General features: G+C 43.5%; 2 protein-coding genes across 6 annotated transcripts in view; one reads left to right on the top strand and one right to left on the bottom strand.

Annotated features, from left to right (window-relative positions):
• The first annotated feature begins 778 nt into the window (after positions 1-778).
• On the top strand, positions 779-13,927 carry GTF3C4 (general transcription factor IIIC subunit 4). Of its 5 annotated transcripts, none has more exons than XR_003399595.1 (5): positions 779-2,595; positions 4,313-4,443; positions 5,335-5,423; positions 6,483-9,071; positions 12,655-13,927. XR_003399595.1 is itself a non-coding variant. In XM_026860388.1 (4 exons), exons 1-4 carry the CDS (start codon positions 853-855, stop codon positions 6,545-6,547), a joined length of 2,028 nt encoding a protein of 675 aa, XP_026716189.1. In that variant the 5' UTR covers positions 779-852; the 3' UTR covers positions 6,548-12,375. The 5 variants fall into 5 exon arrangements, 2 of the variants coding, with proteins under 2 accessions (XP_026716189.1, XP_026716190.1); XR_003399593.1 differs by lacking the exon at positions 12,655-13,927 and having other exon boundaries at positions 6,483-6,919; positions 8,913-12,375; XR_003399594.1 differs by lacking the exon at positions 12,655-13,927 and adding an exon at positions 9,222-12,375.
• A 99-nt stretch (positions 13,928-14,026) lies between these two features.
• The window catches only part of AK8 (adenylate kinase 8), a 71,515-nt gene continuing 58,810 nt past the window's right edge, over positions 14,027-26,731 (bottom strand). The window contains exons 11-12 of the mRNA XM_026860780.1: positions 17,820-17,900; positions 14,027-15,440 (exon numbers count right to left, since the gene is read on the bottom strand). Of these exons, the coding sequence (XP_026716581.1) occupies positions 15,203-15,440; positions 17,820-17,900 (319 nt within the window). The 3' untranslated portion in view covers positions 14,027-15,202. The remainder of the gene's footprint in view (positions 15,441-17,819; positions 17,901-26,731) is intronic.

Genomic DNA, 26,731 nt, shown 5'->3' with positions numbered 1-26,731 from the left:
CTGCCACGCTGTGTCCCCCCGGGGTGGCGGCGGAGTCCCCGGGGCCGCCTCCCCCTGGGCTGCTCCTCCAACTTGCAGTGCGCGCAGTATTTCATGCGATGATGCGTTTTAAAAACGCAGGGGAGAAAAACATACACAGCCCAGTAACGTCAGGGTGAAACGTGATCCAGGATCAAGTGGATTTCAGGGATTCTAAAGTTTATCAGTTTTTGTCGAAGAATCACTTGAGTTACGGTAATTTGATGACAGTTATTTCAGTCTCCCTCGTCTGAGAGGGACATGACAAATCTCTCTTGGTTTTCTACCTAAGCTGAAAGATTTTTGCAGCAAGGATTTTTGGGCTTCGGGGGGGGGCATCTGACTTTTCACATACAAAGGGGTGGCAAGTCTGGGTGAATAACTTATTAAATAATAATGCTGTTGTGGATTTTTTTTTTTCCAGAAGGGCATTGAGAATATGGAGTAACTTGAGTTGAAATACTGGGAGCTTTACAGTTTGAATGTTATGCCAAGTATCTTTAAAGACACACTTCAAAAGTATGAAAACGGGGTCTTTGATTGACCAGACAAAGATTCAGTAGCTGAGAGTCAAAACTGTACAAATTCAGGCCAACAATGAGGCTTAAGTCTTTAAGAGTGACATTAATTAATCATGGAGACAGTGTAGTATGGGTTGTGATAGGGGATGATCTGTTTCAAGTGGGAATTAATTCCAGGAAACTCATCTTAAAAAAAAGTTCTACAATTGTTTAAGTTCTTTTTGTTATCTTTTAGGTTGGTCCAAAAAAGGAGGTAGCTGAATGTAAGGAAAGGTTTGCAAATTCGGTGGATCCAACGGTTAGCCAAACGTTTATGCTAGATCGAGTGTTCAATCCCGAGGGGAAGTCGCTGCCACCCATGCGAGGGTTCAAGTATTCCAGCTGGTCCCCACTGGGCTGTGACGCCAACGGGAGGTGCCTGCTCGCAGCTTTAACCATGGACAATCGACTGACCATCCACGCAAACCTCAACAGGCTGCAGTGGGTGCAGCTGGTGGACCTGACAGAAATCTACGGGGAGCGTTTGTACGAAGCCAGTTACAAACTTTCTAAGGCTGACACTGCCAGGGGAGAACTAGGAGATTTCTCTGAATTTCAGAGACGGCACAGCATGCAGACTCCAGTGCGCATGGAGTGGTCGGGCATCTGCACCACTCAGCAGGTTAAACACAACAACGAATGCCGGGACGTCGGCAGCGTGCTCTTAGCGGTACTCTTTGAAAATGGTAACATTGCAGTTTGGCAATTTCAGCTTCCGTTTCTGGGTAAGGAATCAATTACTTCTTGCAATACCATAGAGTCCGGAATAAATTCCCCAAGTGTGTTGTCTTGGTGGGAGTATGAACATAACAACCGAAAGATGAGTGGACTTATTGTGGGGAGTGCTTTTGGACCGGTTAAGATCCTTCCTGTCAACCTAAAAGCAGTCAAAGGCTACTTTACGCTGAGACAACCTGTAGTCTTATGGCAAGAAATGGACCAGTTACCAGTGCACAGTATCAAATGCATTCCTCTTTACCACCCCTACCAGAAATGTAGCTGTAGCCTAGTGGTGGCTGCGAGAGGAGCATACGTATTTTGGTGTCTCCTGTTGATATCCAAAGCAGGTCTTAATGTCCATAATTCCCACGTGACAGGGCTTCATTCTTTGCCAATTGTATCTATGACCGCAGACAAACAGAACGGCACAGTGTACACGTGCTCCAGTGATGGAAAGGTGAGGCAGCTGATTCCTATATTCACGGACGTTGCTTTAAAGTTTGAGCACCAGCTGATTAAGCTCTCAGAAGTGTTTGGCTCCGTCAGGACTCACGGAATAGCCGTTAGCCCGTGCGGGGCGTACTTAGCCGTTATTACAACAGAGGGGATGACTAATGGCCTGCACCCAGTTAATAAGAACTACCAGGTTCAGTTTGTAACCCTTAAGACTTTTGAGGAGGCAGCTGCCCAGCTCTTGGAATCTTCTGTTCAGAACCTTTTCCGGCAAGTGGACTTGACGGATCTTGTACGCTGGAAAATTTTGAAGGATAAGCATATTCCTCAGTTCTTACAGGAAGCACTGGATAAAAAGATTGAGAGCTGTGGTTCTACTTACTTCTGGCGGTTTAAGCTATTTCTCCTGAGGATTTTGTACCAGTCAATGCAGAAAGCTCCCTCAGAGGTCATGTGGAGACCGTCACATGAGGATGCAAAAATCTTGATATCGGATTCCCCTGGGATGGGCAGCACTGAAGATGATCAAGAGGAAGGAACTTCTAAACAAGCCAGCAAGCAGGGCCTATGTGACACGGGCAAAGGTATGGACATAGATGATACTGCAGAGGATTCTCTTCCTCAGTCAAGTGACATAGGAGGCCGCGAGCCAATGGAAGAAAAGCTTCTTGAAATACAGGCACAAATTGAGGCAGTAGAAATGCATTTGACTCGAGAGCACATGAAACGGGTGTTGGGAGAAGTTTATCTACACACATGGATTACAGAAAACACCAGTATTCCCACCAGAGGAGTCTGTGACTTCTTAATGTCCGATGATGGCTATGATGACAGAACAGCACGAGTAAGTGCACCTCTATGCTCTGGGGATTCGCTGTTACAAGTTCCTTCTTTCTCTCCCCTCCATACCCTTAAATGAAAATACAGCTTTGGGTGGGAAAGAGAACTGTAATCATGTCATCCTTGCCGGTCAGCTTCTATAGAGCGTACAGTGTAAGCTGTCCTTCCTTGAAATTATGGAGTAGGAGGAAATGTAAATACAGGTGTTGAAATTTGCATCAGGTACGATAAAGAATAAGTGTGCCTGAGTTTTGGCAGAACAAGGGAGAGGACTATTCCACTGCTGTTGGTGGGTTTAGAACATGTACTGGTTGAGAGGGATGCTTGTTTTCATGGCTAAACTTATTTAATCTATCATCTCTAGAGAACTAAATTTAGGAGGTATTTCCTCTAGTCAGTTAGTCTGCTGCTGCTGTTCTAATTTTAAGAGTTGCAGTATCACTTCTTAAAGTATTTATAATTGAAAGTACTGTCACAGTTCAGGTGGTACATCAGGTCTTGTTCAGTGGCAAGATCAGTTACAGAAGTTCAGAAAGTGATTGTGTTCCATGAGGTAAATCCAGTGATTCAGAACTTTTATGCAGGACTTTCACTTAAGCAAGCTGAATGAATGTCTTTGTTATAACGTACAGGGCCTGAACCTTCAGGCACGCTTGCACTTACTGAACTACAATAAACAGGCAGAACTGAATGCTTGGCCATGATAGAAACTTGACCATGATAGGAACATGCTGGGCCATGAATATAGATGTGAGACAAAGGAAGATTCAATGGGAACGCTTTGCCACTTGGCCTCCCGGCTCCTAAGACTTGATGACAAGAATATCTTAGATGTCTCTGTACCTCTTTGTATGAGCAGAGAACAGTTCTTTTCGGTACCTGAGCCCTTAAATCACTTGAACTCTCAAAATCAACCTTAACATAGCATCCCAAAAGAGAGGAAGGAAGCACATTTCCATTGCTGAGGTGGTGTGCTGTTCTCTGCTGGACTTGCAATTAAGCAGCACACACAGTGTGGCCACCAGTGATTCCCTGGGAGAGCGTTCTGTCAGAGCTCCTGTGCTTTTCTAGCATGCAGTTACTATAAATTCAGGTTTGAGAGGTTGCTTTTCTTATCTTGTAAACAAGATTCTTCTTTTTATAGTGATTAAAAGCTGCCTTCCAAATTCTATTTTATCTATTCAGTTTGCTGTCACATTTTAAAGGCCCTTGGGATGTGCTTTATATCTATTGAAATGTCAAAGACAAATTTGATCACGTAAATGTTCTACTATAAACATTATGTATACTCTGAGATAACTGCTGAAGACATGCATCCAGGTAGCTTATGAACAGGGCTTTTTTTTTTTAGCACATCCTTTGTGATAGACATAAGAACGTGAAAGCATTGCTGTAATGGTCAGTGGCATCTTGTAAAGTGGTACGATGACAATTTCTTCAGTATTTTTTAAATTTGAAAGTAGATTAACATAACACTACTGCTCTTAAATTCTGCATCTCTTTAGGACAGAAGTCTTTAGGAGGTGACAATAAAACGAGAATAATTTAATACTTATCAATGTATTCTATTTCTTAGGCTTTTATTTCTTTGAATTCGGTGAAGAGCATAGAACTTTGCATCCTGTATTATATTCTGAAATCACAATATCCTGAGAGACGTTTCCACCTTTCACTAGGCATCTGTCTTGCTGTAAACAACGCTGACTGCTGTGTATTCCCAGGTGCTGATTGGGCATATCTTAAAGAAAATGAACAAACAGACTTTTCCAGAGCACTGCAGCTTGTGTAAAGAGATCCTGCCATTCACTGATCGCAAACAGGCAGTCTGCTCCAATGGACATATTTGGCTCAGGTAACTGGTTCTTAAAAAGTTTTTGCCCTCCTCTGGATAATTGAAACATACTTACACAGCTACCCTAAACCACTTCATAGTGTTGGAGTTATGAAGCATGTTATCCATGCTGCAGTCAAGCAGATTTTCTGTCTACCTGTCCTCTTCTATGAGAGAGAGGTCATTGGATCGGTTCTCTTATCAGTACACTGTTTTCAAATTAAATGCTTTTGATCGTCTTAACTTTTTTCTTCAAGCAGGGGGAGGATGGAGGCAGGGGAAAATAGGTGAGGAAAAATCAAGCACAAGTCATCCTTTGGAACAGCACATGAAGGAGGGTTTGTTCTAGCTCCTTCAGCATTTGAAAACAAAAGCGATTTAACAAATCACTGGAAACAGTCAGTTTGAAAAGTCAGAAAAGTTCTGGAACAGCTTGAAAAGGAAGTATTCCAACACCCATGTGTCGGGTACATGGGTGATTGTCCCTGGAGGCTTGGCAAGTCAGTAGTCTGTCAGAAACGAAGAACTTGGCCTAACAGATACTACGTGCTAGTTTGGCTAAACAGTCACCTTAAAGAGACGCCTGGTTCTTCCCCTGTGCAGTAACCCTCAGGCTTTACACCTCTTCTACTGTATGCTAAAATTTTTGGCTAATGAGGAAACTTGCTATACTGATTTTCAGCCTTTTTCATTTTCATGACCATATGTAACTGGTTACACTTGTGAAGTTTCATTTACCTGAGTTACTAAATTATTAATTTTCATGTTTCATGTAGCTCTTTACTGCCCTTCCTCTCAGAAAGCAAGGTCCATTGGGAACAGAACCCAGCCTCCAGCCAGGGCATAGGAGCGGGTCACAAAACAAAACAATACAGCCCCAAGCCTCTTGATAAAACACTTGTCCTTTCACAGGTGCTTCCTAACCTACCAATCCTGCCAGAGTTTGGTATACAGGAGGTGTTTGCTTCACGACAGCATTGCACGGCATCCAACCCCAGAAGGTAAACTTCCTGTAGCCAAAGGGGGCAAGATTATGTATTATTAAGTTTTAGCTGCAAAATGACTTGAGTTGGTTTCACTGACTTTTCTCTTTCAGACACTTAGCACGTGAAGCACTATCACTCTGCATTTCACAGTGTCCTGTTGTTGTCCATGCATTAGTGGCACGTGTTAATTACAAAATAGTGACTGCAGAAATTAATTTATAAATATTTAATTTTAATGAGAGCTGGGTAAACACGTAATCTATGCTGGAGTGCTACAACAGTTAGTTTATATTCAAGTTGAATATATTAGCATCCAGTTCTGCAAGACCCGATGGTCTTTGACATTCTGTTTCGGTGCAAGCTGCACTGCCCCAGCACAGGTTAAGGAATAGCTGGCACCTTGCTGGGGTGGGTCTCAAACCTCCAATAAGTACATCACTCAGAGACAACAACGGCAGGCTCTGGGAGCCAGTCAGCCTTTTGGCTTTGCATTTTCAGAGTTTGAGGAAGGACAAGCTGTGCAAGAAAATTGTTTTCTTCCCAACTGGTCCACTTAAAAAAATGATCGAGTGCTCTTAACAGTTTGTCTTAAAGTGTAGGTGATACTTTTCCTCTCCCCATAATATGTGGGTATTCCAGTCAGCGCTAAAGATCAACACAGGACTTAAACCTCCATAGAGAGGCTGTAAACTTGATTTACTTCTGTTGGACAGGGACAAAGAAACAGGAACCAAGGACTGCATTATGTCAAGGATCTAATTTTGGTTAAGAAAATGAGGACACTACATTTGTGGCATGGTGATCCATTAAATTTTTCCCTCTATAGCTATCAAGATGAGTATGTAGTGATACAGCATGGACTGTTTCACCTTAATATTGTCCCCTGCTGAAGTGGGATTTAAACTGGCATTAATTGAAATTTCATGACGGAAATGGAGTTGGAGTCCTCTGAATGCTCAGTTAATCCTGCCTGGTGAATATATACAAACTGTCTAAGGATTACTATTTGGTTTGTTCATCTCGGGTGTCATTCCTCTACCTCCAGCTTTAAACAACTTGTTTTCTTATTTGCAGATCCTGAATGGATCAAGAGGTTATTGCAAGGACCTTGCACGTTCTGTGATTCTCCTGTGTTCTAGAGAAAAGCTATGTAAAGATAAAGTATTTTCTCTACTGCATAAGGTCCCTTCAGTCTTGAAGGATACAGAGCACAGGAATACAGACTTTACTGGAGAGCGAAGACATTGTCCACGGCCCTGTAAATACATCGGAGATTCTAGGAACTCCTTAAGTCCAGAGCCTGTTCCATGCTCCAGAAACAGGAGTGCACCTGGAAGAGCGAGTTTATAAAGGGTTTGGGAATGCACCCCTTGAAGCGGCAGCGGCAGCACACGCTTCCTTTTACTGAAAAGGAACTGAAGTCTTAAGGACGAGCTGTGAACTGTCCCTCCCGCCCCACAGCGGGTGATTGCCCCGATGGGAACAGCGGAGCTGCCTCCTGAATGGTCTTGGTGGGTAGAGAAGGCTTCAGCTTGTAGTGTGCTCGTTTGCTTTTTAACAAGCACTGGCATTTGCTGCAGAATATTAAACTATCGAAATAATTTGTGGTTCTAATTTCTTGCAGAGTGAAGCGTATGCCAGTTACAGCCATATGAAAGAAATTGGCCATTATATTAGTTTCACTTAAAGTCTAGAAGATTAACTGCCTCTTAAGTCTTAACAGTATTGCAGTCAGAAGGGTAATACTGGCTGCCTGAGTCAAATATGGATCAGTAAGAATAATTTTTAAATGTAATAATTATTAAACTAATAGCAATTAGATTAAACACTAATATATATATAATTTCCAACGCTCTAAGTCTCTTGCCCCACTTTCTTTTTCTGAACTAAGCTCTAACTACTTCCTAGCTTTTGCCAATGTGTATGCCTTTTGTTTCACTTTAACCCTCTACCAACAGGAATAATTTTTTCCAGTGTCCAGTCACCAAAAACATCGATTTATCTTATTTTCAATTGAATTGAGTCTGCCTCATACTGTAATCGAGTTTTACAGAAGTTTGGCACACAAGTAATCACTCCCAGCTGACAGTTTCTCTTTTCATAATGACGCAGTGAAAAAAAAACCCAAACAGAACAGCCCAAACCCAAACACCACCATGGCTGACATGTTACAGGTAAAGTTTCCACAGGTGGTCACGGAGTGTGGTGAAACTATTCTTGTATAACCTCGACTTTCTCATCAAGAGGTTCATAAATACGCCAGTGATGTAGCATGGCTGAGCCCAGAAATTAATTCTGCCTTTTAACTGTCCTATCAGAAAAAAAATCTTTCTCTCTTTGGCATCTAGTTCCTTGGGGGAGCAGGAGAATCCTTTTTGACTTCCTATGCAGTGTTAGAGGAATAATACCTCCAAAATGTTTATGGTTATTTAGTACAGTTTGTCTTGTTAACTTAAATCCATGTTGTCAAATAATCCAAAGTTTATGTATTTACATTCTTCGGAGTACTGATCTGGACACTCACGTGTTGCCCTGTTTGTGATTCATGACACTTCTAATTGTGTGTGAAGTAGCTATTTGAAAAATCAAGGAATTGTCCTGACAGTATCAGTCTCCAGCAATGCATGTGTGGATTGGTGCTTCATTTCCTTGATTCAATGACTATGCATATTTTCTTAATGTTCCTTCACCTTTAGTAGGAGCAAATTTTTTTCAGCTAACATCAAAACAAGTCAGCTGTCCTTATTATTCAGTGTTTCATGCATTAAGCATGACAGTGCTTTGACTGAGAAGAATATCAATATAGTAGCCCAGAACAGCAGAAGCACATTCATCTGTAAAATAATTAGCCTTGTTTGTAAATATCCTTGGAAGTGGTACCATAATTGTATTAAAGAAATGTTTAGTTTTTTATTGCTGTGCATTGAAAATTGAAATTACTTCAGTGTGTCTGCAAAGACAGAAAATGTAGATCATGATAGCATCTAGTAAAGCAAAGAGTAACCTTGATAGCTAACGTGTGTGTAGTTTGGGGGCAGGTACTGTACCTGGGCAGCATTTATCCTCTTCCCAGTGTTGATGGGTTTTTTTGGGGGGACATCAGTTTCCAATATAAGCTGAACAGGTTTATTCATGGTGGTAGAGAAAACGTTTGAAGTGGAAGCTGCAGGCCCTTGTCCAGGCAGCCCCGAGCAGTGTTCTGATTCTGAAACTCACCTGACTGGAAAAGGCGAGAGAGCTCTCCAGAACCACGTGTAAGTGCTTTTAAAAAAAGTCAAAGAACATTTCTCTGATATTGGCTTAGAAACCATGATAATATCCTGATCTGCTGAAATGTTTAAGTCTGGCTGACCAAAAGGTTCAGCATGATGATATCATTAGATTAATTCCTGGTGATTACTTTCAGCAGTTCCCTTGAATTTCCCTGGGTTGAGTTTTAATGCTTTAGACATGCAGGAGCTCTAGTACACCTAGCATTAATGTTTATTTTCCTTGTCTTTCAAGGCAGTAGATACTCAGTATACCATTGCCAGTTTATTTAACCTGATTTATGACTGCTGGGAGAATGGAATTTTAAAGCCAATGATGTCGGCTTTGTCTGCATGCCAGTGGAGATCCTTTAGCACAAAGCTTTCACTGCTCACCCTGACTCATTCACAACAGGTAAAGAAGTATTGTGATTTAATTTTGTTTTTTAAACCATCACTGGTCCCGAAATGTATTTTTAACTAGTGTAGGCTTGAGTAGTACAGCACACCTCAGACCAGTAACATTTAACCTCTGATGCTGATCTCACTGGATTTTTCTGCCCAGCTAACAGCTGAGAGACTTCCTTCAGGAAACCTTTTATCCGTCTTGGACTCATGACTTGCAGTTCTGGGAATGTGGAGGTTTAGTCCCGTTCCTGCTGGAGTTCTGTAAGCACCTGCAGGGCCGCGGCAGCCCCTCGATGCGTTATCCCTCCCGGTGTCCTAACCAGACCCCTCGCTTTCACCCCACGCGGCGGAGGTGAGTGGGTGAGGAAGCTACGAGCTGTTTTGCCATGAACAGAGTTGCCTTCCCCAACTGATACGTAGTGGAGCTATCCAATATTAAGGCCCAGTCCGATCTGAGACACCAGGTGAAGTATTCAACGAACAAATTCCACAAAATCAGAGAGTTTATCTCACTAAGTTTTGACAGATCTCTAAGTGAATCATTGAAGCTCTCCTGAACTGCTTTGCCATTTGGAGGTAAAATAAACACTGTGGCTGTTTATGCCTCAGCAGAAACTAAGCGGTTCTCAATGCATTGCTGCTCTTTTTTTTTTTTTTCTTTTAAATTGTGGTACTTGCTCTTGCGTCTGAGAATTAATAGCCAGGGATGCTGTGTTCTGTGTCTGAAGCTAATGTGGCGTTGTCCTTGATAAGTAGCTTCTGACAGCAGTTAAGATTTGCTACTCACGCTGATAACAAGAGTTTTTCCCTCCTCCGCTGGGCTGAAGGAGTGCAGGTGTGATGCCTCAGCAGGGCAGTTCTGCACTGTACCTTGGTGCTGGATGCCACTGTTGGAGCTCAGCTGAACGTCTGGGGTCATGAGGGCTCTGTCCTGGGTCTCCAAACTCCACCTCCTGCTTTGGAATTGGTGACAGTGGAACTCACTGCTGCCTTTTACCTCAGTTCAGCTTTGGGTTGGGGACTTCATCATTCGGTCAGCCTTTCCTTTTGTATGTTCCCCCATCCTATTAATTTTATTGTGTATTTCTAGGGAGGAGATACTATGGTTGCTAATGCAACCCTGATTTTCTTCAACTTACCAGGTTTTCCACTGGCTAATGTATCATCAGTGATTGTGGGCAGCATAACTCCATTTATTCTATCCTCATTGAGGGTTTATTGATGTAAAAGAACTGAATGCAAACATTTATAGTCCTAGTTAAAGGCCAACAAATCACACTTGTGTTGTTCTGCCCTAAACTAACACTTACAGGAGACTTGTTTGTACAAGTAGTTTCTCAAACACGGAGCCCTCCTTGCATGACTTGCCCAGTTTGTGAAGCAGTGGCCTCGCAGGCACGATTGCCGGAGTCTCAGTTGCCACCTACAGATACAGCATCAGGGAGAGAGGGAGGGGAAGCCCCTCCGTGCTCCTCCGATCCCTCGCCACGCCGTGGGGTTCATCACTGAGGCTGTTGCTCTTTTGACAACTCTAAACTTTGTGTGCAAGGCCAGTGAGATGTGTCCACCAGGAGATTCTCTTCGGGGGGGGCAGGACGGTGGCTGCGGGAAGAGGAAGGTGCCTCTTTGGTCTCTGCCTTTCCACACGAGTGGGGCTGGGTACGTCGGTGAGAGCCCGCCGTGTGCTCGCTGCTGTCCATCACGACAAAGTGCTTGCTGGCATCTTACAACCTCGTTCATGCTGGTTATTGAATTCTTCCTGGCAGTCACTTTATTAATGTGTACTTAGTAGCAGTCATAATGCTTAACAATATAATAAACTTCAAGATTTGTTACTGCAGAGCACTCGTTCATACTTCTGCAGCTGGAAGTAAGGCGATAGCAGTCTTGGCCTCAAAGTGTTGTAGCTGCAGCAAAAGATTTATAGTGGGCATCTAAATTAACTGGAAGAAGGTGTTATGGGTTCCCAGTAAATAAAGGTGAGATGCTGACAGTAGTTACCAATAATCCCCCTGATATTCCCTTTTGAAGCTTTCTCTATCAGGCCTGTAAACACAGACGGCGCTGGTTATCCATCGCAGGGGGCAGGTTTATTCTTTAACCAGAACTGGTACAAATGTCCGCATGGAGGTACCTGCTAGTGTACAGCTCTGCTGGCAAATACCAGGCTGGAAAGCTGATTTTTTTTTTTCCTCCGTGTGGGTAAACAAGGACAAGTTGAGCTTGGCTCTGTTCAGCTGGAGTCCTGTCCTATCTGTCCAAGGTACAGGAGTCTCAACAGGATGGAGTCGAGTCTTCTCTTGGAAGTCTCAGCCCAGGAGAGTTTTTCACAACTTGTAGAGGTTATGACGTGATGCCCAAGAGCTTTAGTTTTCACTTCTGAGGGGGGAGGGCCTTGTATACATACTCTCACTTAAACTTCCCTTTGTGCTAATCTTTGGCTGTACTCAGTTCTAACTCTTCCTTTACTCTGGAGATGTTCCCAGACCCTTGGTGTCAGGTGGAATACTCTCATTCTCACTATTTTTTAATGCTAACTCAGATTTCACCCCTCTTCACTCAAACAACCTGGAACTCCTGCTGCTCTGTCACGTGGGGGCTTGTTTTCACACTAAGTGCTGCTACACAGGGCACTTACTAGCATCAGCTACACTACCGAAAGCGGAGTAATTCCCTGTGCTGGCCTAGGCTGCGCCTGTATCAACCCAGATGTGAGTGTTGGAGCATCTTCACCTCCGCCGAGAGCCCCCAGCAGGAGTTTCAGGGCTGTGCCAGCCCTGCAGCATTCTTAACATGAAACTAGGAGCCAGCCCTGAGAAGGGAAAACCCAAGAGCCATCCAAATGGAACCGCACAAAGGAGAATTTAATTTAATTGCTCTGCTAATCTAGTTGATCTCTTCATGCTACTTTAATTCCGTTCTGGGGTGTGGGTGTTGTAGCTGGCCGACCGCACAGTCACCAGCCTGAATGAAAAGCAAAGTTGAGTTTTAATCTTTAGTTTCTGGATTTTTTTTTTCCTTTGAGACTTAGTTCCTGCGAGGGTCTGACGAAGTTGCTGTGAATATTGATGCTGTGTATATGGCACATTTTGTAAACGTGAAACAAACCTGGATGAATGTTTTGTATACTGCAACAGTAGCATTGTAATCCTGCTCCTTTTTTATTCTAAATAAATAAATAAAGTACTTGTTTGTAATGTCTGTATTTTAAGGGACTGAACTCCTGGGAGGGGCGTGGGGTGCCAAGAGCTGAGACTGGCAAGAGCAGTGTAGTTAAGCACTCAGTCCTTCAGCATAAGCCTTTGCGCTTTTTTTTTTTTTTTTTTTTTTTTTAAAGAAAAGCTTAATAATAAAAATCTCACTGTGAGCACTGTCACAGAACACCGGTGGTGAAGCCTGGGAGAGCACCTGGGCTCTGACAGTGCCCTGCAGCCACACAACCCTTCCCTTCTCCTCGCCAGTGTAGTTCAACCTCTCTTTTCCCGGCCTCCCGGACCGCCGCACGGCAGCACTCCAGCTCCAGAAAACAATCCTACTAAAGAATCAACCTATTTGATGAAAGGGGCCTGACATCACCTTTTCTTCTGTAGAATCAAGTAGTTCTTGTTGCAGAAAGAGGAGAATAACCCAGGAGAGCCTGCCTGTAGAGGGGAATAGCCCATTTTCTGTACGAAGTCCGTATGACAAGGCAAGAGCCACCTTTCAGGTTCAGTTTTGTCAACTGCGACACCGATGGGCAGCTCTGGGGTCATAACCACAGGTCGCTCCTACTTAAGATCAGCTCAGCTCCAGCTGCCCCTCTGGGAAGCAGGACCCAGGCACAGGAACCTGCCAAGCCTGGCTTTGCTCTAAACCAAATCTTAAGGACCTGTACGAACGCCTGGCTGGCTCCCCCTCCATTACAGTCCCGCAGCCTCCACAGCACCTTGTGAACGGATGGTGGCAAAACCAGCTACGTTTACTGTTTCTGTGCTGGCAGCAGCACCCAAGCAGCACCCAAGCCTTGTGGGGAAAGGCGAGACAGCAAAGGAGGCAGAAGGGGAAATCTGCCAGGAGCTGCGGCGGGGGGGTGTCTCCTCCCTGGGGGTGCTGCAGCGTCCCTCCACAGCAGTGCACTGAATATTGTTTGGAGCAGACGGACATGGAAGTTTGTGGAACAGTTGGACACACTCATTTGTTGCTGAACTCCGTAATTAACAGCATAATATATAGGGTACAGCACAACCTCCAAGCAGCCCTCTCAGCAAAGCGTCTTCGGAAAGCGGAGTGATAAAAGATGTGCATTTCAGAACTGGGCAAGCTGTACAATAAGTAACGTCTGGTCCCTGCTGCGTTCTTCCCACCTCCTCTTTACCTTGTTTTTCTCATTGCTCAACATTTGTTTTGCCAGAATAAGATGCTAATAAAATCAAGCGTAGTTACCAAATTGGTTTTCAAGTGTTGCATTCCAATTATAAAAGCCTAATTCCTCCTTCCACCCACTGAACCTTTTTGGTATTAACAGGCTTTACTATGCAAAGTGATGCAGGGGCTGTTTCGTTTACAGTAATTAAATGAATGTCAATTGTTTTAGTTGTTTCTGAGGGAGAGTTCTACATGAGTATTAGCATGTTCTGCTAACCCTTACGTTCTGCACTTCAGGCCTGCTGCAAACCCTTGGGGGTTGACCATTGACCTGAGACTCCGTACCCAGACATGCCAAGCGCATCTCAATGAGACGAGCTCTTTTTCTCAGTTTCTATGGAACCAGCAGAGCGGAACTAATATAGCGTCCGCATATAGATGAAAGAATGAAGAGGAAAAAGGGCTTTACAGCTAAATTAATTAAGCAGATGTACCTGTCTAATTAAAGATGCACTGTCCCTTTTGTACCCTAGCTGCAGTACAAACAGTATTTAAATACACTCTCTGTCCATTTCATCTATCAAAATATTTAGTAGGAACACTCAGATGAAGGTGATATTAGCAAGATGAGCTTCCCATGTATTATTAATAGAAGGGCTCCCAATTATGCATGCATGCTACAGCATATCTTTATAGCAACAGCATAAAAAAACAGCTGCCCAAGTAGGTTACCAAACAGCACATTTGTAACAGGTAGGACTGTTATAAATGCCCTTGCCCAGCTTTACGGGAGGGTTTGGGGTTGGGCCCTGTGCTGTGGGAGCAGCCTCTGCCTCAGCCTGGCACTACGAGCTGGAATTTCTCAGTGCAAGAGGCACAGAGTTGTGTTGCTGATGCCAGAGGATTTGGCTTTCTTAGATTTCAAAGATATTTATTCTGAGATTGTTAAAGCTGCCCTCACGGCTGGAAGGTCCAATTCCCATTCACCAAACCCCCCAAAGGTATTGAAAATTCTGCCCTTAAACTCTCCGAAAATAAGACAACGTCCCCATCTGGATAACCAGTGTTTTCCCACCTGAACTTACAGGTGCAAGGAGGAGATTTGGCACGTACATCTCTACAGCACCCCATATAGACCCAGACACACACCACCAGGGACAGCAACAAAGACCCAAACTTACTTACAGCAATAGTATCCGAGAAGTCACCTAAAACCAAAAGGCTCCTGGAGGCCGTACTGAAAGGAGAAGACACGTGCCTCCTGCATCCTTCCACGCACAGAGGGTTCCAGGAGAAAGTTGAAGCTCCTCTCCATCCCCTGGTGAAGGGGAATTCACACTCATACACAAGGGAGGAGAGAAGGAGACATAACAAAGGCATCAAACTCAGTGCTCCTCTGAACCACAACAAATCACGCCCCTTTCTTGGAAGCATTCAGAATGTGCATTTCCATAGCCAGAGTCTGAGCTCGCTAACAGAGCGCTGGGCTCTTCATCAAGGACTTTCCAGTTAAGAACACTTACCTGAGCATTTACTGCAGCCAGAGCCAACCAGAAAGAAAAAAAAAAAAAGAAAAAGAAGCCTCTCCCACCTCATTTCAGCCTCCACTTTTTTCTGGCCTCTGCTTCCCTCTGGCCTCCCACCCCGTTTTTGGCTTCCACATTTTTCTGGCCTCTGTTTCCCTTGGCTGGCTTCCTCTTCACTCGTGACTGTTTCTGTGACCAGACTGCAAACATTACAGGGAAAAGTTTAAAATTAACTGTTCCAGAAATCATCCTTATTAATTCTGATCTTTTATTTTTTTTTGCATGGAAGTGGCTTTATGATACAGCTTTCTATAAACTCAAAGATAGTATAAGGGTCTTGGTCAGCATTGACGTAAAAGGCATCTTCATAAAATTCCTCCAGTTCCTTGACGTTCCTGTTATAGGCTTCCACACGCTTCCCAATATTTTCTTCCTTGTCTCTAGGGTTCTGCCTGAGGCGGGCTTGGATCTCCGGTGTGGGTGCTGGTCTGAATGTAGTGTGATATCTGGAGAGGAGATAAATGCCACAGCTTCAGCTCAAGTTGGGGACACAGCAACCACTTCCTAAGATACTCCGTTTTGCCTATCACAGTTCCTTGGAAGTGCCTCTTTCTACTCGAGGTTGGGGTTCTAAAACCATGATTGGAAATTCCAGGGCAAGTAATCTGTCGTTCCTGCTCTCAAGAATCCTGGGTACTCGAAAGCCAAGTGTTTCTCTTGAGGTAACACCGAGAGAGTGCTGCTAGTGTTTATATCCTTCACACAGGGTGTGGAGAAATCCCTGTAACACCCCCAGTGCTCCAGGTTCAGAAGCTTTTCCAGATCTGTTCCAGATCCAATCCCAAAGTAACATGTTTTACTTGTAATCTTTGACTCCTATCTTTAAAAAAAGCATCTAAAAAAGCCTAACCTTAAACCTTAGCATCTGTTAAATATATATTTACTGTTAGGCTTGATGCTGGACATTAGTCAGGAAAAAACCTGCCAAACTTTGAGTGCTTTCTCTGCATTGAATCGGTGAGCCCGAACAGCCCTGTGTCCAGGCGTTGCTGAAGGGCATGGGGGTGAGCGCTTCCAGTGAGCGACAGTCTGCAGATCACCACAGGCCGGGGCCTGAAGGGCAGGTATGATTCCTCTTGGCAAGCCACTACAAGGAGGGTTAATACTGTGAGTGCTAAAGATCACTGGAAGAAGTTAAGACGACACAAATACTCCACCTCGGTCTGGGCAGATAACACGGAGAATATAATGCCTAACATCTTTTTATAGTAGCTGAAGATACAAATTCACTCCGAGGTTTTGGTTATTTCTAATTTCCAAAATGCCAGAATTTGGCTTCCCCGAATTCACAATTGTTAATTCACTCATCTAGTCAGCAGGCTTCTGCAAAACAGAGGTTTTCATCACCAGAATCATGCAGCAGTGCCACAGTTCCAGCTCCGCCTGCCCAGGCAGCTGACACCAAAAGAATTCTGACAATGTTTCTGCATCACCAAAGGCTCCCAACAGTCGCTAAAAGCTCTTTTGCAAACATCTATTTAAATTTCCTGCCACAGTAATTCTACTTCTGAGTAAAAGTCTCCCTTACCCTAATGCAGGAAGAGTTTATCCCTCTTCCTGTACAGCCAAATTTTCTGATCTGTTGGGATAGATGCAAAACAGAGGAGAGAAGCAGAGACTCTGTCTCTGCACAGAACTGCACTGCAGCTCCAGCTGGTCCAACGGTGTGGACACAGAGTTCATTCCACAGTAGAACTCTTTAGAACACAGCTGAAGGCCACCCTCTTCGCTGCACTGTAGCCAGCAGCGCAGGTTTAACATAATGCCGAGGATTAGACACAGCATCTAAACCAATTCAATTCGCGATGAATTTGGAAGGAATAAAACCCAGAGTTTGGAAGAAGGAAGCGTGTTAACTGGAGCAGATACTGAACAGGCTAATCCTAATGATAAGAAATGCAAAGATGTGTGAATGATTTGCTTCATACTTCTGAACAACTGATCACTTGTTACTAAAACAAAGAGAACAGTTACAGCAAAGCACTGTTGCTGTCACAAGTTAATGTTGCACCTCGAGTGAGATGTCTGAATAATCATGTATCACTCTGGGACAAATCCAGTATTCATGGCGTTAATCTTTGAGGGTTCAGTATTTGTCTTTGATTCAATAGGATGCGTTTAACCATTAGAAAAATAAAACAGTGGTTTACAATTTAAGTGTGGGGAATCATAAAAACAGAGCCCAAGTGAAACTGCAAATCCACACCAATTCCAGCAGATGTTTCACCGTTACTTGTTCCCCAAAAAACAAGGGTGGAGAAGACAGTAAACCTCACTGGTGAGGCAGGGTGATGCGAGGGCCAGCGGGGTCAAGTGCCACATCTGAGAACCCAATCTTACAGTGACTCAGTTTGCTCTACTGAGCAGGAAACATATTAATATCTCAGAGCAGACAGAACCATCACAGGAGCTGGGGGAAGTAAAATGCAGCAAGTTTTCCATTTTCTGCAGCTGGGAAGCCTTCAAAATGCCCACGGGAATGTCTGAGAACCAGCTGCATTTAGGCTAGGTTTCAGACATCTTCCCTTCAGCATTATTTTACCAACCAATTTAGTTACCATTAAAATGTTAGACCTGAGCTGCTTGCTGCTGTAGATTTCAGGCTCCAAGATTGTAAAATGTCCTGTTCTGACAACCGGAGCTTGCTGCAGCAGGTAGGTGGGTTGGTACTAGAGTAGCTATGACAGTTTTAACTTTTCTTTTAAGGAATCCCTAAGCAAAAGCACAATATTCCTGAGTTTCCTCAGACTTCTGTGAGGTCTATCTGGTGCTTTCATCTCACTGGCAGTCTTGAAAAATGTTAAACATCAGACATGAGTGCTAACCTTTCCCCGGTGATAGGATCAGTCCTCCGTTGAGACAGTCGTTCCATGATGGAGTCATGGGGGAGATTAAAGAAAAATACCCTATGGAAAACACAACAGTTAAGTGCATTAACATCCTGAGAACATCACTTACGACCTTCAGAGTATGAGTTAACCTTTACCCAAACAAATGGCATGCACAGATGTGGAAGTGTCAGTGCCACTCAAAACTGAAGCATCAGAAACCAGTAGCATATGCCCAGGACCTCTCTTCTCTGGTTCCTCTCCTTACATCTTGTTTAGTCTCCAAGTTCAGCAAGGCAGAAGCTCTTTGATGCACTGGCAGGGCTCAGTGGACAGAAGTGACTGAATTACAGCCGGAGCCTATCTCAGGCTCTATCATAGTCCAGTCACAATCCAGCAGTTACCTCTCAACTTTCTCTGGATCCAGCTTCTCAACCCAACTCACAATTATAAACATAATGACATTCTGCAAAAGATAAATAAAAAATTGCTACTGTTCCTGTCAAGGACAGAAAAAGAGCCTGTCTGCCAGTATTATGCATTCTTCCCTAATAACAGCCCTGCACAACTCAGTGCCCAGGAAAGGGATTTTTCTCTTGCTGTTTTAGTCCACTTCCACTTCTTTTGCCCTTGCCTCCCCACACAGCCCTACAGTGTGAGTCCTCCTGTCCTGCATCCTTAAAAGCAGAACGAATAATAAGACTTAATACATGTGACATTATGATGCTGAGAATTCCCTGTCCCTTCCCTTAGCACTGACCTGCAGAGAACAGCGCCAGGGCAAGGAAGGCAGCTCAGTATGGCATAACCCACCCAACAATCAGCCTTGCTGTCGAGTCCACCTGAAGAGGAAATATTAATGCTTCATTTTAAGATCAAAATCTGCAATTCCCATTGAGTCGGAACAAGACATAGTTGCTCAGCATCTTAAAAAGTCAGATGCTCAGTGCCAGTGGTGTGGGTTCCATGCTATGAAGAGCTTTTCTCCAGAGGATGGAGCGGGACTTGCCAACCCATTTCATACAGTTTACACAAGAGCCCTGATCTGAATCAAGGATGCAGAGCCAGAAAACAATATACACCACTACTGACCCCAGTCACATTACACTGTTGTGTAGAAACCATTACGCCCATCTCATATCGACTCCTCCTTGGCATTTTGGTTCATTATAATGGTCCTGTTAATTTTATATTCTAGTTCAAAAGCTCTTCAGCAGAAAATTCTCAACAAACTGCTGAGAATGAGAAGACCTGAGTCCCCTGTCCCCCAGCTACTGGAGACTAAAGCAGATCTGGAGAAAGATCCCATTCAGTGATTAACGCAGACCAACATAAAAAATAAATCTTCCCTCGAAAACTTACGAAAATAAACTCTTAACAACTAAGTATGACCTGAAGGCTGTAAATACATCTTTCTTTATAATACACCTTCTCCTGCTGCTGCCTTCAAGGCCAAGCTTCCTGTTTTTGTTTCTGTCTGCCTCTCACAAAAGATACTATATGCTTTAGACATTCACCAAAGGAACATTTTACACTGACTGGGTGGGATCAGACCAGATGAAAGGCTGAGTTTTACCTTGGCATGCACATAGCAGATTACTAGAATCCTTTGTAGGATTTAAAGTTATGAAAATCATCTCTCTTTTCAAATGTTTACAGATAATGACTTCTATTCACACTGTGGTAACAAAATAACAGCCAGGAATAAAACATTCAAGATCTCGGAGATTCCAAAGACAGGAAAAGAACAACAGTTTCAACACTCTTTTATCCCTTACACTCTTAACATTTTGTTTTTCTTTGTTTCTGTTGCCCAACAATGGCACAAAAACGTGATTGTCAGAACAGGTAACATCTGATGATATGTCTCAAGATGAATATTCTAGTAGAGAGGAACAACATTTATACAGTCATGATAATTGATACGGCTTCCTATTATATTCTGAAATAAACAAAACCACTAAAGGATTATAACCTGGCATATCAAGAAAGCTTGTCGTAATTCATAGTTACTAACTCAAAAAGTATTATGGTATTTGAAACAGAAGAGCCTAAAAAACTCCACTTAAAAAGCTGCCAACAAAATGAACCCTGAAAGCCTTGTCTGCGATTCCCTTCTTTTTTATACAAGATGCTTCTTATTATCCAGTCTGGTGTCACCATTAAAGAAGAGTGTAGGGGGAAGATGTGGGAGACTATAGACATCCCTGCTAATACGGATTTTTTTTTCCCCACGTGCGTTATATAGCGAGCGGCACACACAGAATATACTGTACAACAGCACAAACTCCTGATGCAATGGTCCTTCCAGGGGAAGGGGGGATGCCTTACCCTGCCATGCCATACATCTCCCATGGATAAGAGGGAACAACACTCCCCAGGGCTGTCAGTTTAGAATCGTTCAAAAGCAGGAAAAAAAGATGAAGGGGAAAAACACTGACAGATCTACTGTCTAGACTTAAAATACTCCCAATTAGAAAGCTTTATTATCATTTTGAGGGAGACACATACCACACACAGTCTGTTATGCAGCCCCAGGAGGCTTACTCACATGAGTAAAGCCTATTTACATGTATGCACTCTCTGTGAAGTGTTAGCCTTGGGTATATGATACAGCTCCTTCAGCTCCTCAAGGTATTTCTAAGCAACATTTCCCCCATTCTCAGGCTACTATGACTCTGATCACATCACAAACTTGGCCCTCCAGCTGCCCAGGTAACATGTTTGTTGGATTTCTCTTGGAAATCCTCATAAGATAGAGGGCTGCACCCACGACCTTGATCCAGCATTTACAGCAGTAACTGGAATGGGTCCCTACAAGTACTGGATTCGTCTCCAAGCAGAGCTTGGCCCCTTTCACAGACTGAGTGTCATTTTTTTCACATAAATGCATCCTCTGTAAAGCTTGCTTTAGGAATCAGCCAGGCTTTGTATGTTGTAATGTGTCACAACTTCTATCAAGGGGAAATATGAAACAGATGTCATCAGAATTGGTAGACAGGGAGGCAAGGAAACACAGCCTCATATCAAAGTATACTACATTATACTGCTAGATTAGCATCTGGTGCAGCTTCTCTTTCAGAGCTGGCAAGTTGTTAGTTCAGCTCTGCAACAGGTGAGTAACGTCACTCAGCAGCAAGGCGAGGTGCAGAGCAGGGAGGGCTGGGCAGAGACTCACCAAGAACCCGCACTCCTGCATCACCTCATGCTCAGCACCGACCTAGAGACAATGAAAAACCACTGGCATCCAGTTACAAATTGGTGCTCTGGGGTCTTAAGTCGGTAGAGCCTCTCAGCCCAGGTCTCTGAGGACAAACGTCCCCCTAACTACCACTGCGTGGCAACATTGCTGCTACAGGCAGGACTGAAGCCAAGTGATGCGTAAGCAAAGCTCTGTCCTCTCCCCTTTGTTCTCTCTCCTGGGAGAGGGACGTGAGAGGAGGTCCTGTCCTGTCACCTAGCTTCCGCAGATAATAAAACCATGAGCACAAATGTTAAAAGGAAAAAAAAAATCTTCTGTCAAAATCCTGCCTCTTCCTCATTGTACTTGACATCACTTACCTAATCTATTAAGCTTTCAGATACATTAGAAAGATTAAATTCCAACAAATGAATAATGTTGATGACACCTTCACTGTGTACCTAGTCAAATGAGAACTAGTTGCCTTCAGATGACGATGAAATATATAAGGCCTCTAACAGCTGGAACACAACGTTGTTTTCCTACCAGCCATCTGGCATTCCAACAGGGTATTCCAATCGCTTCTGGCTTCTGACTATTCAGACAATGTTGTCTAAGATCCTAGAGGTCACCAGGGCATCCTGCTGGCTTCTCTTCACAAACGGAGAGAGGAGAAGGTAAAAGTATGGGTGGTAGTTTTATTTCATGCTTGATTGTGAGACAGCATTTTTAGAAAAATGTGTCACAACCATACAATATGTGAAGAAAGGTTTTTTTTGAGCTACATAACAGCATTGATCTAATCCTGAACTGCATTTGTTCCAGATGGCAACCAACCTAGTTAATCCAAGTTATTAACAATTGACAGTTCTCAGAGTTGTCCTCAAGAGGATTTTTTTGGTGGCGGTTTTCTTGTTTTCTGGATATAATGTTACCGACTTAAAGCACCTATCATGGAAAAATTATGAATGTTGTCGTAAGACCAGCAAGTGCTGTGTGCCCCAATTCTGCTACCACGGAGCTAGGGGTTAGGGCACGCTCCTCCTGGGTACTGACTGTCACCTTCCGGCATGGCTCCGCTGCCTTGCCAGCTGCCTTCACATCTCGAGAGAGCTAAAACCCTGCCTGCAAGCCACGGCCTTCCACTCCTTTTGGTCCTGTAATTTAAACATTGCTGTTTTATGAGGCTGACCTAGATAGATCCAGATGTTGACTGTTCTAGACCTGAGCCATTTACTTAGGTCAGATGCTTATCCTTGGCATTTCCCATTACCTGGAGTTGTTCTGGCTTGACACTGGTGGAGGGAAGCCCAAAGCCAAGCCATTTTTATAAAATTATTGTCTGTGAAATTTGACCTATACCATTAGATCTAACTGAATTCATACTTTGTCTTCATTTAAGGATTAAAAGATAATGCAACATGGTATCTGAGACCGAATCCTTCCTCCCTAGCTGGCTTTTAAAAACAGACACTACTGACTTGCTTGTGGCTAGACTAGAGCCAGATCAAGCCTTTCTATAAAGTTAGGATGCTTCAATTAAAAAAAAAAAAACAAACCCACAACACAACACCAGGCCACTTTTAATGTAGCATTTAAACTTTTGGGTTGAAACTGCAACTTTAAAAATAGTAAGCTATTAATCTTTCCCTTATTTTCTTGACTCCTATATATCTTCTCCCTCGTAGGCAGGTACCAGCTGCCATATTCCCATTCTTCACGCTCCACACTCTGCAAAAAAAAAAGAGGCCCCTGCTGGCCAATTCTTGTTTAAAATTGTGCATAATTGATAGTGGCAAATCTACCCCAGCTGTGTCTAAAACCTCTCCAGGGGCAAGAAAAACACTCTCTGTGACTGTCATTAACTACTAAATTAGCAAGTGCTCCTGGCAGTTTACAACGTACCACATCAGTCTGCTTTAAAAAAAGAAGAATGTGAAGATCAGATGCCTGTGTGATCTCAAAGTTACAGCAAACTTTGCTGGCAGAACTTTGACAAAACCCCAGCTAAATCAGAGCAAGAGAGAACAGGGAAGAGCGAGCAAGAGAGAGCGAGCACAAGAAAGAGAGAGGAAGGAGAGAAAGAAGATGAAGGGACACAAAGTTACTCTCTTTTCCAGGCAGACAAATAGAAATGTCAAATTCAAGGCTAGAAAATTGAGCCTTTCATAAGGCACAGTACATCTTACTCAACATGGAGATATCAATACAGTGTTATCTGATGCTATGGCACAATTCCCCATGGAAAATAACTCTCCTGGAGGACTTAGTTCTGGCAATGCAATGGCTACAATTTTTGTAATTGAGATATAAAGCTGAAAAAGAGATGAGGCTGTTGAAGGGTACGGATGCAGCAGGTCTCTAAAAGGCTACCACAGGTAAAATCCTTATGTGATCACTGGCACAAATGCAAGCTCCTCCCTTTGGTGCATAAAACAGAGCCAAAGCAGGCGGAGAAGGGAATAACACAGTTCTTGCAAAAGGATGGGAAAGCCTTGGGGGGTGTGATGGCCTGAACTGGCAGAGAGACAAGTGCCATCTCTAGAAACTGTCTTGGATTCGGCTAAACGGTGAGATCTATTGTTAAAACTGACCACGTTTGTTGGTCTTAAAATTTTCCAAAAATGCATAAAACTGTGCAAACTTCTGGATCATACAGGGACCACAAGCCAGACAGGAGTAGGAAGGTAGGCTTGGCCAAGATAAATCTGCATTGCTAAAAGGTCTTTTTCTTAGGTAGTACCATTGAATCATCACAGTAATACAGCAAATCAAGTCAGCGGTTCAAACTGAGGGGTACAAATTCAGATTTGATTCCGAGTGACTAATCCCAGCTAAAACCCTGGTCATTTTGTCTTTATTGACTTTCTAGCCAAGATACCTGACTTGGATCAATTAGTTCCCCTAAAAAATGCTCTTTGCTGTAGTACAAAGACACGCTGAACCTGAAAACTTGGCTGGGCCCCTTCTCGAGAACTAAGGGCCTGGCCACAGGATCCTCAGCACGTTTTATTTCCGTAATTACATTATTTATAATTAATTCCCTCTTAAAAAGTAAACTGGTTCCATAGACCCCATCTACCTTTTCCCCAGTCTTGTTCAGGTTTCTCTCAATGCAGCAGTAAACAAGGCATTTTGCCCATGGGTAACCAGACTACAAAGGATCTTCTGAGGCTGCGCTGCTGGACATGGAGCTTCGTTTCCTTCCTCCCCTAAATACCTCTTCTGCATGTCTCTGCAACAGATGAAATGATCCTTACCTCTTTTTAATGGAAGGAGCTGTTGGGAGGTTTTATTCACTGATGTCTTTCAAATTCTGGGATATCTTCTGATGAAAGATGCTTGATTCTATTTTGGGAAATAATATTACCCTCTAGGTTTTGACCATAAGGGAAAACACATTGCATAAACACTGAAACACAGGTTAATCGGCACAAGTGTTTTGCTCATTGAGCTCCTATACTGACTCATGTGATGACAAGCTATTTTCAGACACTGGATCTTTCTTTTCAAATGGATGCATTTCTGTCGAATAACTACAAAAGGCAGCTAAGTGGGGCACTATTCCCAGGACGTGGCTTCTGACCAGGGGAGCGAGATGAACAACATCCTCAGTAGCTGCAGATGTCCCCTCCCTTCACCAGCAGTGCAGAGTAATGACCGTTAGATGTTTTCCACCCACCCGTTAGGCGTGCTCAGCCTCCAACGGTCCAGACAGCCGAGGTGGCAGGGTCCCTCCTGCGTCCCACCCCACCAGCCTGGTATCTCAGCAGCCTCTCAGCGGGTGCCACACCAGCTTACGCCGCAGGAACAGGCGCAGCCCTGCTGGGTAGCACTGGCTGGCTGTTTTACAGAACAATGGACTGGATCTCGAGCTGGGATAAAGCAAAGTAGCTCCACTGGTGTCACACAGATTTACACCAGCGAAGAACCCCAGGCCTTTTGGCAGCGAGAGCCATTCCACGCGACAGCGGTCTGAAGAGCTGCCGGCTGTGTAAACGTTACATAAGCACAGTGAAAGGCACAGATATACAGAGCAAATGTTTTCATACTAGGGGCTTCAATGCATTTTTAAAGCCTCTTTTGAGAAGGCAATATTAACTCTTTCCATATGTAATAAGTGGCTTGGATGCATTAGTACCTCCATTCAAAACTGCTTTACATTTCTCCCCTCATTTTTATTCTTTGTCTCCTTCTTACTCTCAGCTGTTATTCCAGCATCTTTGCATTCCCCCTGGAGTTCATTCCAGCGGTGCTTTATGAATCACAGAATAAGATGGCAGCCAGCACTGCTTTAGAGTAATGTGGCTGGCACGATTTCCACTATCCGCAAGGTTAATCAAACTCAGTCTCAGATAATCAAAAGCCTCTGCAGCCCCGGAGGCCTGAGGTCAGGAACCCGAACCCGCTTCCCCAAATGCAGTCATGTTTCCTTAGATGCTTGCAACCCTCCCCTGCAATAATTAGATTCTGCAAAGCAAATCTTGAGTGGAGCAAGAACTCCAGGGTTAAGCACTAGCAAACTCATATCAGAACTGATGCCTTTGCTACCTGTCTGCAGCCTTCCTCGAGCAGTTCCTGCTCCTAACAAGAAAACCCACACTCCTCTTCCTTATTAAATAAATGGACTCAAGTTTATCGTGAATGATGTTTAATCTTAAGCGTTCCTATAAAATGCCACATTAAACTCCCCCCCCTGTAATATGTAGAAGCCCAGCCAAACTTCAGTGTAGTTAAAGCACTACTCTGCAAAAGCAGGTTGCTTCAGGAGGAGGGAGGAATGAGAGGGGCAGAAGGAGAAGGCTGGCTGACAAAGGAGTAACTTAAAGCCTCAGAGTTAAATGTCACTCAGCAATTACATGATTAAAAGGTGCAACATATGATAGTCTTTTGTTTTACAACTTTTTGGACACTAATATTCTATTCTGACTTCACTGCAGAGAAAATATTGGTACGCTAAACTGCCCTTTTTTTTTTGTTTGTTTGTTAATACTGAGGAGCAAAAGTAGGTGGTGGGGAAGGAAGGATATTCCAAAAAAAATCCAGCAAGAAGGAGCTAGATTGCTGCGGTTATCAAGAAAAATACATTGTGTTTTAACTTATATGGATCGATATTCTAAAATACGTAAGAGATTAAGGAGGTTGATTTTCCATCTGGGAGAATGCTCAGTATCTAATTCAGAGTGCTGCCGAGTCGTGCTAGCTAGTCATACCACAACTTCAGTTTATTACACAAGGAATGGGGGAATTTACCATTTCTGCTGTTTTACAAAGTGCTCCCCCCTAGCTGACAGGCCAGAGGATTTGATGAAACAGATTCTCTTGATTTGAAGAGGCCTATCAATCAAGCTGCTTCTGTCCTCAGTCAAAACCAGGCATGTTCTAGCAGTGAAATCCCCAACCCAGACACAGAAGTACATGTACTGCTGAAGAAATTAGGTACTGTCAGATAAATATCACAAACACATGCACTAACTTGTGGTTAGACCCTGAAATTCATTGAAGAAAGAACAAGATGGGCAAATATGATAATTTTGTAGCCCAGTGATGGACTGAAAACCTCTGTGCATCCCCAGTCAGGTAGATTATCACCCACCTGAGGAACACTGTGGTAAATCTTGATCTCCTGTCTAATTTAGAGCTTTACAGTTCCAAGTGTTGTACAAACACCAACTAAAGGACTTTCAAGATATCCTATTATATAAAACTTATAATCAGGTTCACCGCT

Source organism: Athene cunicularia (genome assembly GCF_003259725.1).
Source record: "Athene cunicularia isolate RWA chromosome 17 unlocalized genomic scaffold, athCun1 chr17_part1, whole genome shotgun sequence".
NCBI lineage: Eukaryota > Metazoa > Chordata > Aves > Strigiformes > Strigidae > Athene > Athene cunicularia.
The sequence above is the reverse complement of the archived record's forward strand: the minus strand, read 5'-3'. Positions and strand labels throughout refer to the sequence as shown.

Coding starts and splice junctions, on each gene's coding strand:
- GTF3C4 (XM_026860388.1), top strand. CDS start 853: ATGCTAGATCGAGTGTTCAATCCCGAGGGGAAGTCGCTGCCACCCATG. Junction 4,444..5,334: donor AATGGACATATTTGGCTCAG/GTAACTGGTTCT, acceptor GTCCTTTCACAG/GTGCTTCCTAACCTACCAAT. Junction 5,424..6,482: donor ACGGCATCCAACCCCAGAAG/GTAAACTTCCTG, acceptor TCTTATTTGCAG/ATCCTGAATGGATCAAGAGG.